General features: G+C 42.2%; 1 protein-coding gene across 7 annotated transcripts in view; it reads left to right on the top strand.

The window, feature by feature from the left end:
* The window catches only part of Satb1 (SATB homeobox 1), a 93,500-nt gene extending 81,931 nt beyond the window's left edge, over nt 1-11,569 (top strand). For 6 of the 7 annotated variants that reach the window (XM_021656119.2, XM_021656117.2, XM_021656116.2 and 3 more), the window contains exons 10-12: nt 6,143-6,346; nt 6,916-7,011; nt 8,642-11,569. In XM_021656119.2, coding sequence (XP_021511794.1) covers nt 6,143-6,346; nt 6,916-7,011; nt 8,642-9,151 — 810 coding nt within the window. In that variant the 3' untranslated portion in view covers nt 9,152-11,569. The remainder of the gene's footprint in view (nt 1-6,142; nt 6,347-6,915; nt 7,012-8,641) is intronic. The other variant, XM_021656120.2, reaches the window with a different exon arrangement.
* The last annotated feature ends 537 nt before the right edge of the window (nt 11,570-12,106 follow it).

Raw genomic sequence — 12,106 nt, 5'->3', positions numbered from 1 at the left:
TGTATTTAAAGTATCATTTCACCTTTTTAACCTAGTAAATAATTTAAAATGCTTTCACTGTTGTTCTGCATGGATTTTACTTGCATAGATTTCAGTGTTCAGTGTTCATGTTTCAGGTAGAAGATGGTGAGTTGGCTTTAGAGGCATCTAGATTTCACACTTAGATATCGAGTGTCTTTGAATTAAGAACCTCCAAAATAATATGTTTAAATACTACATTTGGGGTACAATATATATAAATCATAAAAGATGTTAAAGTGGGCCTTTCTATAATGTGGAAGGAGTGGTTTAAAACACAGCAGACACGTGACATCTTTTGTTACATCTTAAGCCTTTATGCTAAAGGTGACAGATTTGGTAGTTCTGACAATTAGAACCCATTTCCCCATCTTGTAGGAGAACACTGATGTGAAATTACTCTTGAGTGCCGGCAGCTTTGTAAAAAAAAAAAAAAAAAAAAAATTGCCCTCTATTAGCATGTTTGTGGGCAGATTAAAAACTGTCTTCATTTGCATAAGTAACACTTACAGATTCTTTTAAAAGTAGGAAATTATTTCCTGAATGATAAATTGCTAGCTTTATAGTTAGTTGTTGTTGAAAATGTACTCATTCAAAATGCCTAGTGTAGTTTAGTCTACAATAGTGAATTTTTGTTAGAAGTACTGTTTAATGGATTATGTTCTCTGTTCTTGTTCCTACTACTTGCAAAACTGTAATTCATGCTTTGCACTAAAATGTTTGTATCAAATACTTTCCTATTTAGATTGATTTCTTTTAATATCATATATTACACGATATGCCCCAGAGATTGGAAAAAAAAAATACTCCTGCAAATAACACATAAAAGATGAGGGTGAGGGGGATGGATACAGACTTTAAAATGTTTTGCCTTTTACAACTCAAATTACCACTCTATTTTTTTAAAAATGTATTTTCCTTCTTAGATGCAGTAGAAAAGCATGTCATTTTTCTTTCCCTCTTTATAGCTCTTAGTTTAAAAATGTATATGTACATAATGGTATTTTATACATATGCATATTGCATTAAGTGTCCCCCCCCCATACACACAGAGTATCAGAGTCTGTTTTCCCCTTGAAAACTAGTTGTGCTAGGCACTCACTCCCAGCTTTGTTCCAGACTAGACCTTGCAAGTGTCTCTGTGTATCTGAGGATTTGCAAGTACAACAAATACATTTCTTAGGGGAACATTTGTTTCCTGCCTCAGAATCACTGTACCTCTTCTGTGTTGAAATGTTAGCAATGAATTGACTCGAACTCACTGCTCTAAAAAAGAATGGCATGGAAATCAGAGATTGAGTTTGGTTGGAAATTAGCAGCTGAGAGATAGAGGTGCCAGGATTTTTATTTAAATGTGGCACAACAAGATTCTGTCAGCAAAGCACATCATTAGAATATTGAGTTTGGAACTGCTAATTTTTCCTTTAAAATGAGCATACAGTCATGTGTTTCATGGACCATAATAAATTGCCATTGTGTTGTCACTGAGTTTGTTTTGATTTTTGTAACACGGGTTTGGCAGTCACTCTGCTTTTTCTCTCTCCCATTTCTCCCCGAGTCTTACATTTCCTTAATAGATCCCAAACCAAAACCAGCAGAAGGATGCTCCTTACTTCCGTCTTCACTTTAGCATCCTCTGCAGTGTTTTCTTGCTTACGGTAGCGTAGCAAGACATTTGCAGATGGCTGTCAGTTACTATAAAGTACATAACAGTATCCCTTTGTGGCAGATGGATTTAAGACTTTTAGTTCTCAATAAATGTAGGTTTACAATACATAACTTTACAGGATTCGTGTTGTATATAACAGGTTTGAACATATTATCTCAGAATTCATCTGCATGGCATTTTCAGCTTATTCAGGGTCCATGCCAGTTTTTTGTTGTTTCTTTCTTTCTTTTTTTCTTTCTTTCCTTTTTTTAAGTAATAAGGAAGTGCTGTGATTGATAGCAACAGCTCAAGGCGTGATTTTTGAATAGAAACAAAGGGTTTGGAACAGAAGGTGTCAAATTAAACTTTGTCAGTTTGAAAAGTAGTAACATCCTGAAAGTTGTACTAATTTATTTACATGTGGCTACTGTTTATATTTTGCCCTCATTAGATGCAGTGTGATGCTGCTTGGCAAAATTGCTACATTTAAAGTTTAGGGTTTTTTTTGGGGGGGGGGTGCCATTTTAGTTTTCTGAGAATGAATTGGTCTCATTATTTGAAGGCTTGTTAGGTCACCATCTTTTGTACTGTTCAAAGAATTGTGATCTAATTTAATTTTGAAAGTAATTTTCTGATCCTTCTGCCTCTGGTTGTACACAGCACATCAAGTCTCAGAGACCTATCCTAAAAGGCTTGTGCTCACATTTTACAACAAAGCACCATGACTCATTCTTATCTCTCTCCCCCTAAGCAGTGTGGTACTTCTGGGGAATTCTTGGTTTTTATTTGTCAGATGTTAGCAGCATTCAGGCCTCTTCATCAGCTTTCCAAATGCATTCATTCTGACGTTTGGGGAACTGGTCTAAGAAAAGGTATTGGAGAATTAGAAGGCGTTTATATCCTCTCTAGTTCCTTTCTTGAAATTATAGATTACCGTCATGATTAATGGAGTGAAAAGCGATGGAATCTAAGGTAGACACATTACTAAAAGGTATTTAGTATAAAAAAGGTTAGTCATTTTTTTGCCAATCCTAGTTGGGCGTATTGTGACAAAAGAAAAAAAAGGTGTCAAAAATATGTGTTTCCCATTAGTTAGAGATCACACAAGCACCACCCGCTTCCTTTCTTTCTCTCTTTCCTTCCTCCCTCCATTTCTCTCTCCCTCCATCTCTCTCCCCCCTCCTGCCTTCTCTCCCTCCCTCCTTCCTTCTTCTTTCCTTCCTTCCTTCTTCCTTTCTCTCTCTTTTTTTCCTTCTTTCTTTTTTTTCCCTTTTTGAATACCCCTGTAGAGTTTTAACAGTTCCCAGATGCACCATCAAATATTTTTGTATGAAGCATCTGATTTCAGTCTCTTCAGTCCCTCCTGTCTCTAAAAGGCTAGCGGAAACATGCTTCAATGCGGATTCATCGCATTATTTTTAGCTGAGAAATTAGAAGTATTATTTAAGGGCAGGGGTTAATAGCAAAGTACTGGAAGTGTTATGTTAGTCATGGGCAGTTAATAAAAATAAGGATCTGTCTGGGACGTGCAGAGATACAGAAGCGACAATATAGGCAGAATGTTTGTTGAATGAGTCAGGGTTCTCTTTCTGAAATATTTGTTAAACCCACATGAGTGTGATTATTTAGGAATTAGCTGTCATTATTAGCTGTTTTAAAAGAACTAATGATTTTCTTTTCCAAAGAACATCTGTGATCCACATGTTGTTCACTTATATCCAAGTGCCAAGTGATCTCTGCCTTACTGAGAAGTTTCTGAAGGATTTGAGACCATCAATGTTTCCAACACTCTCCAAGAAGCCTTTCTGACATGAATCATTCTTAATTTAACTTTGGACAATTTTTAGCAACAAGCATTTATTTCTAAAAAAAAAAAATTAAAATGTTAGCAGCTCAGTACAGTTTAGTACAGTACTCTGCCAGCCATGCTAGAAAGCCTTTTCTTTTCTGTTCTTCTCAAGCCTTCTCCCTTTTCCAGAAAGGCAAATAAGGCCAGTTTTCAGGCATCCAGGTTATGTCAGAGGTCGTAGCTGAAGGGTACAGACAATGTAGTTCGGAAAGTTCACGCTCAAGCCTCCAGGGGCGATACGTATCTAAAACCTACCCAGCAAAAAAATAAAAAATTAAAAAAATGTAGAGACATGGCATAAGGAAATAGCTTGGCTCTAGGAAAAATAGAAGACATTTTTATGATTTCCTCTAGATAGAAGCAAATAATATGTATCTCCAGGGGACCAGGTGTACAGGTGTGTCTCAAACACTTTAAATACTCAAGTGAAGCTTTGTAGCCTGTAGTCTGTTCACAGGAGTAGAGCCCCCTCACAGCAGTGTGGAAATGAGCTGCTGTGGTCAGGCGAGCCCGCACTCTGTCATCACACTGGTCATCTGTGGTTTTTTCCTTCTGAGTGACTGTTCGTTCAGGTTAACTCTTCAGTGTTCTGCCCTTTTCCATCTTGAATTGTGTGTTCAGTGGCATCAAATGAGAGCATTATCACATGAACATTCGTGTGTGTGTGTGTGTGTATGTACACACAGGTATGTGAGCATATATATCTCTCTCTCTATATGCACACGATCATTTATTTGTGTGTGTTTGCTTATTTAAAAACAACTGTTAAAGTATCCAAACTTTCTTAGAGGCACTTGGCTGTCGTGTTTTAAGGCCCTGGGTTTTATACTGAGCCCTACAAACAAAAGAAAGCAACAACCAAACCTGCACAACTCACTCAGAATCATGAGCCAGTAGGAAGCTAATGTGCTGGTCCCCATCTTTTCTTTTGAATCTCTCAAACAGACCAATTCCAGAAGAAGAAGCCTTGTTTCTTTTTACCATTATCACAAATAGAAGTTCCTTTTGAATGGCTCATTCAGTTTGAAAAAGAGAAAAAAAGCTATAAAATTCTCTGGTTTCACCTCCAAATAACATAAAAAGCAGAACCTCCCTGGATAGATAGATAAAAATTTAAATACTAGAGGTTCAGTGTCTAGTCTGTTCCTATCTGACTAGCTTCCTTGAGATTTCCAAGAAAGCCCTTCATTTTAGCCCAGTTTTCCCAGAGCAGAACCCCAAATATGGGCTAATGCCTGCAAGGAGTAAGGGAGAACAGGGAAGGGCAAAGGATTGGGGGGGCCTCGGTAGAGGCTTGTGGGAGGGAATAGAATAGGGATGGGTGTCTCTGGAGAGTGCACGGAAAGGGGAGGGCTGGCCGCTTGACATGGGACAGGCTTTTTACCAGTTTGTGTGCCAACGACAGGTCACACTGGGGTGATGGGACCACTGGGGTAGTGCCTTCCAAAGTGTTGAGGTGAGATTTCCCCAGACGAGCAGGCAATACAGTAGCCTGTGACCATGGCTGTTCTAGCTGCTGGGCTCCAGCTTGATGCTCTCCCTCCCTCTTTCCCACCCCGCTGCTTCTGGTCCAGTATAGTAGATAGGATGAAAGTTTGAGATAAGTAAGTGTCCTCTGTTGAACCATTCAGCCAATGAAAACTTTAGGATCCCACAGCGTCATGTTGGAGCCTAGACTGAGTTTGCCCTTCACTGTTTGATTTTTTTTGTCCTCTGACAAGTCATATACATGTGTTACAGCTGACATAAAAGCAGGACTCTGAAGTTTCCCTAGTGAAAGTTTCTTGTTGAGGAATTCTCCTAATGCCCATGGTAGTAAAGTCATAAAGCTAAACATGAACTCTGCTAGCTTGTGCACGCGCTCTCTCTCTCTCTCTTTCTGTGTGTGTCTGTCTGTCTTCCAGCTTCCTTTCTAAGAAAGTGTAAGCTTAGGAAAGCCTTTGAGGATAGTTTGTTTCTAAAACTGGTGTGCCACCTCAATACCTTCAGTGGCTCATGGCCACTGGTGAGCGAGAAGGTTGGGCGGGAGTTAGGCCTGCTCTTGTCTTTGTTTCTATCCCATATCACGGTCTTGCTTTGGGGGTCTGATAATGTCTGTCCTTACTTTCCTTCAGAGTGTGTGTACACCCTCTGGCGTACTTGCTCGTACATGCATATGTCCAGGCAACTGGTTGATGCCTGATTATTTTCCTTTACGCTTCTTTTTTTTATTTGAGTCAGGGTCTCTTATTGAACCTGGAACTCCCCATTTTGACTATACTGGCTTTTAAGCAAGCACCCAGTGTCTGTCTCCAGACCCCCGTTCCTAGGGTGACAGGTAACAGGCTTATATGTGAGTTCTTGGGATCCAAACTCAGATCTTCCTGGCTGCACAGTGAGCACTTATCTACTTAAGTCATCTCCGGATGTTTGCCCGTTAAGATGTAAATCTGAACATTAGTCAGGAACAGAGCCTGCTTCCTCCACAGCTACAGCTGTCCTCTCTTAACGGATTAAAAGAAAAAGAATATTAACGCAGGTTAGAGTGTGATGAGTAGATGAAAAGGTAACTTCTGGCGTCTCCGTGTTAGCACCTCTGGAGGATTCCAGCCCTACTGCTAACTGACCTGTTACCCTTTCCTCCTAAGGGATGGTTGTGTGAGCTGTTGCGCTGGAAAGAAGACCCTTCTCCAGAAAACAGGACCCTGTGGGAGAACCTGTCGATGATCCGGAGGTTCCTCAGTCTTCCCCAGCCTGAGCGCGATGCCATCTACGAGCAGGAGAGCAATGCTGTGCATCACCATGGCGACAGGCCGCCCCACATCATCCATGTTCCAGCAGAACAGATTCAGGTTCGTTTACCTTGGCCAGCTCAGCACGGCACTAAAACAAACAAAGCCTTCAACTTAGCAGGGAAACTGGTGGTTCTCCTCTCCCTCAGTCTACACATTGGCTTTCTTCAGGGGATAGGAACGGACTCCCATCTTGCCCAGGGGATAAATCTTTCCGGCTGGTGTGTCACAGTCTCCTCACCCTATCGTGGCAGGAGCCCCCTTCTGGACTGCTAGTTTAGTAAAGCTGTCCTGGTTAGCACTGGGTTTTGAGGGTGAAAGCTTAGAATATATCTTTTTGGGGTGTGTGTGTGTGTGTGTGTGTGTGTGTGTGTGTGTGTGTGTTTAATTCGAACTTAAAACACCGCCTACTTCCTAATTAAAGCCATACTGCCCCGGAGGAGAGGAAGTGCCACTGTGCTGTGGAGGAAGGTCACACGTTTTATACCTTGGAATCTGTCCAGAGTGAGGGGGGAGGGGAACCAACTGGCATCCTGCTCTATGCTCCTCATCCTGCCTTTCGCCTCACATAGCCCCCCACCCATCCCAGGGCAGGACAGGGTGAGTCATGTTTGTTTGTCTTTCCTTAGAGCCCCTCTCCCAGCACCCTTGGGAAAGGAGAGTCTAGAGGCGCTTTCTTACCAGGCCTGCTGACCCCCGCACCATGGCCCAATGCTGCTCCTCAGGTGAGCGGGCACCAGTTCCCTGTACCAGGAGAAAGGGAGAAAAGAGGGTGTCATGGAGGCCAGCTCCCTCAGGGGTTTCGGACATGCAAAGAACAGTGGTAGAATGGCTGTGGCTCTGGCCCAAGCCCACAGCGCCAGCACTTCAGCCTGCACTGCATCAGCCTGCGCGGGGCCTGTCCCTTCATCTGTTGAGGGGCTGCTGTCTATGAAGAACTTGATTAAAAGGTTGTGGACTGTGTTCCGACGCTCCTGCGGCTTCAGGAACTTATATCAAATTGAAGCTGTGTAACTTGTTTCTGCTAACTCTGAAGATTGTTTTTAGCTTTCTCCCTTAAGGGAAATGCCATTGCCTCTAGGGTCCCAGAAACCATCTTTGTTGAATCACCCGCATGCCTTCTTGGTACTGCTGTCTGGGAAAAATACGGATATCTGTAGCTAAAATAATAGAGTTATCCATTCACCAGGAAAAAAAGAATCCTTGAGTATTTATTAAAGATAAAACAAATTGAAAAAGAGAATCCCCTAGGATATTAAGCACTAAAATAATTGTGAAAGCCTGAAAAACCGACTGTTTCAGCTAAAACAAAGACAAGAAAGATATATGTTAAGTAATAAAAATAGTACTTGTTTGAACATGTAAATTGTTTTTAATAAAATTGCTTCTTAGGGGGATAGGAGGAAATGCTTAGGCACAGGACAAATGTTCTAATACGTCGCAGCCTTGCGCACCCAGGGCTGATTGGCTTGGCTGATGAGAATTATGGGTGTCGTGCTCAGTCGACACATGCCACACGTTTGTTACATGTAATTGTGTACAGGAATTACAGCACATACGCCGATACTAATTATGAAAAGGTGTCTGTATACATTAAATTTAAAGCCTAATCACTTCGTAGCTTACTATAGACAAAACAAGTTCGCCAGCTGGTATAGAGTAGAGGGAACCTTTATTTGGTGGGTAAGGAAAAAAAACTTAGTGTCAACCTAATGCAGTTTGGTAGGCGAGAGAGAGAGAGAGAGAGAGAGAGAGAGAGAGTGTGTGTGTGTGTGTGTGTGTGAGAAGAGAGAGAATTGAAATTGTCTGACAGAACATTCTTGCACCTCTAAGGGGTATGCGGAACGAGAGAAGCCACTGCTGTGCTGTCCTCTATGGTGCAGACACAGAATGCGTCATAGCCAAGCTCTCTCTGAAGAGAATGCAGCGTAGCCAGGCCCAGTGCTTTCCCTATGGTGGGTAGTTCAACCTTCCCACGATGTCTGTGCAGTTCTTGCTAAGAAGGATTCTTCTTTTAAGCCCGTTAATTGCCATCACCGTGTGCTTTGGTGGCTGCCTTTGGTGCCTATCCTTCTGAGAGAGTGCGTGGCTCACATTTTTTTTTCCAGCTGTTTTTCTTCTCCACAGATCGCTGGTAGGTAGGCACGGTAGCCCTGTCAGCTGCCCTGCTTCCTAGCTGCCGGGCTCTGAGCTCAGATGCATGTTTGTTTATTTAGTAAAGGCTGTGGGTTGTTTAGCTGGCCTGCTCTTTCTCGCTGTGTCTGCCGCTGTCAGGCACTGCACAGGCTTGGCAAGCACCCACTCCCACTCCAGCGGGCTCCCAGCAGCTCTGACTGTCTGCTTGTTTCTTTGCAGCAACAGCAGCAGCAGCAACAGCAGCAGCAGCAGCAGCCGCCGCCTCCGCCTCCGCAGCCACAGCCGCAACCCCAGGCAGGCCCCAGGCTCCCCCCACGGCAGCCCACCGTGGCCTCATCCGCAGAGTCTGATGAGGAAAACCGGCAGAAGACCAGGCCACGAACCAAAATTTCCGTGGAAGCCCTGGGGATCCTTCAGAGCTTCATCCAAGACGTGGGCCTGTACCCGGATGAAGAGGCCATCCAGACTCTGTCGGCGCAGCTGGACCTCCCGAAGTACACCATCATCAAGTTCTTTCAGAACCAGCGGTACTACCTGAAGCACCATGGCAAGCTGAAGGACAACTCTGGCCTGGAGGTCGATGTGGCGGAGTACAAAGACGAGGAGTTGCTGAAGGATTTGGAAGAGAGTGTCCAGGATAAAAGCACCAACACCCTTTTCTCAGTGAAACTAGAGGGCGAGCTGTCGGTGGACGGGAGCACAGACATTAATGCCGACTTGAAAGACTGAGAGACAAGTGTTAACTTTGAGCGGTACCACTCGCATTTACTAACAAAACGAGAAGCCCACCTTGTGTTCGCTCAGAAGCCCTTCATTGTTTATCGTTTGGCCAATGAATCTTCAGAAACTTGCACAAACAGGAAGTTGGAAGGACAGGACAGACTGCACTCAAGGTTTTACTCTGTTTTACAAACTGCTTGGCAGCCCCGGGTGAAGCATCAAGGATTGTTTGATGGTAGAGTTTGTGTTCGAGGGCCGCACCGAGGTGTCGCACCCTGTCAGCATGATACCAGAGATTGGTTTTCCTTTTAATTATTATTATTCTGGAGCCTCAAATAAGCATTATAACTTCTGTGATTATGATTGCCTTTCCTTTAATTATTTCTGTAACACTCCACACTGGTCTTTGGAAACTGGCCCCTTATTTTAAAGAGAAAAAGGAAAAAAAAAAAAAAGAGTTTGTTACTCGAATTGTATGTTAAAAAAGAACTATAGACTGTGGAATGCAGTTAAAGATAACATATGCCAACAAATGCCTTGTATTATATGGCACTGCCGTAATTAAAATTTGTTTTTTTATTTTGGAAATAAAAGTTCGCTGTACTTTTTTTTTCATGCTCATTGTTACTTTTTTTTTTTAAGGAAAAAATGTGAAACACAATTTAGTCCTCGTTATTTATTTGTAGATCCTGCAACATCACGTTGTAATTAAGTTTTTGGAAATTTCTGTTAAGTGTAATGTTGCTTCTCTTGTTATCATACTGATTTTCTTTCTATTTATAACTGTATTTTGATGGGCAGTAAAACAAAGTGTCTTAAAAGTTTTAAATAGAGAAAATGTGCTTTACACAGTTGCCTATAAAAGTCTATGTTATCCAAGCAATTCACTCTAGAAGCTTCACTCTTGTTGTTGTATGCAATTTTTACTATCATGCAAATAAGCTTAGGTAAATAAAACTAATAGATCACCTTAGAAAATTATGCAATTAATGTGAAAATAATTGATGTTTGCAATGTGTCTTCCTTTGGTTTACAATCAATTTTAAAGCGACATCTGTATAAAATTTCTGTATAAAGGTGTATTTCTTTTTTATGAGTTTATGACTATGAAAACACCAGCTATTTTGTTACAGCTGCTGTTTTTATAAGTGTATCACGATTTTCTTTATGCAGAAATGTGCTGGTTAGGAGTGGCTATTGACTGTAACTACACGATTAAAATTGTTTGTATGGTATGCCATGGCAGGGTTTGTCTGCTTATGTGGAGTAACTTTAGCCAAGCTCAAGGACGGCCGTGTCACGTAGGTACATTGCTGATGCTTTCTTCGTGGTAGATGGCGGGCTCAGAAAAGAGCAACTGCGCTCTCCCCTGAAACACTGCATGCGAGGCACACACATGCACATTTCTAAATAGGCGTGGAAGTTGACAGTGCAGGTAATCTGCTTTGCTTACTACCCAGGATAGTCAAAGACCTCCACAGAGTTACTGCTGTAGTCATAAGTACTTGGAAAGGCTGTATCTGCCTTTTCCTCACAATCCTACAGTTATGGCAACACTTTTCTTTAAGCTAGAGTGTCTTCTTAAAAGCCATTAATAGCAGTATAACTGAGGGACCCTCTGTGAGAACCCTCCATATGCATTGTGTTTGGGTTTGATTTGTTTTACAAGTTATACATAGGGAAGGTAGTAAGTAACCCTGAGGTCCTTTGGCTGCCATTGTCAAAACTGAGAACTACCTGGAGAAAATCAAAGTAATAGCCCAGCAATCCAAACGCCATTTCCAAACTGCTGCATCGCGCCCCAGTGTCAGGCATGCTGTGCTCCTAGGAAAACTTTTGGGTTTTTTGTTGTTGTTGTTCTTGTTTGTTTGTTTCTCTTTGTGTCCCTTTTTGGGGTTCCCTAACTGTTAATGGGGGGATGTTCATGGAGCCAGGGCTCTGCACTTCACGTCTTCCTGAGGAGCGTTTCCTCAGGCTTGGTGAGCTCATGTCTGGAGGCTGCAGGGCCCTCCTGTTGGTCTAAATCAGGCTCCTTGGAAACACCACTAACGCTTTATTCTGAGCAACTCGGAAGGCTGCTGCTTTGTAGCAAACTCATTTCCTACCCTTTTTATTAAGTGAGAAAACAGTGCAAACTTTGTTTCCTGAGGTTCAGAAAAGTAATTATTTGGGCCAAAGGCATTTGAATTAAAATAAGGCAAGCTAAATTTCAAATGTTAAAACAAAAAAGCAGAAAACAACTAGCAGTGCCGCTAACTAAAGATTATCACCCACGGTCTCCTTTTCCCCAGGTTTGAAAGGGTCAACAGAACATCAAGTAGAACTGCTGTCATTGTTGTCTTTAAAACAGCCCAGTGCTCAAGATCAATACGTAGTTTTTTGAGGAGGAGAATCAGGTTGCAAATAAGATTTTTCCATTTCCTAACAGTCTGAAGTAATTCTTTTGAAATGGTATTTCCTAGGAAACAAGTGTGTTGGGAAGCAACACAATTGTGCCAGCAAAATGATCGGATGTTTTAACTTTAAGGTCAGTGTGCGTTTATGTTACTTTAGGATAAAGCACATGTTAGCAAACCATCCATGATGGTCACGACGGTGTGGGCAAAACTGTTGAAGACAGTGTATTTGGGAAGATGTCCCCTAGAGATCCCTGCTGTTCCTCCAGTGCCACGGTCACCCATGTCTCTCTTCTCTTGTTGCCTGTGGCTATTGGCGAGATGCCTTTAACAGCCTTCCTTGTGTCCCGGTGTTTCAGCGATGTTTGAACGCTGGGCAGGACGTAGTGCTTCGTGCTGATAAGATGTTAGCAGAGTCAGGTAGTTTCCGGGTAATAGTCAACCATGCGCATCTGAGTCTGTCATAGATTCCTTCACTCAGCACTTTGTCACTAATTTGTATTACACTCTGTGGCCATATAATACCTGCACATTATGCAAAAAATGATGTTGATAGTGTCTTCTTGCC

The sequence above is a fragment of the Meriones unguiculatus genome, chromosome 16 (assembly GCF_030254825.1).
Source record: "Meriones unguiculatus strain TT.TT164.6M chromosome 16, Bangor_MerUng_6.1, whole genome shotgun sequence".
NCBI classification, from domain to species: Eukaryota; Metazoa; Chordata; class Mammalia; order Rodentia; family Muridae; genus Meriones; species Meriones unguiculatus.
This window is presented reverse-complemented; position numbering and strand designations above follow the sequence as displayed.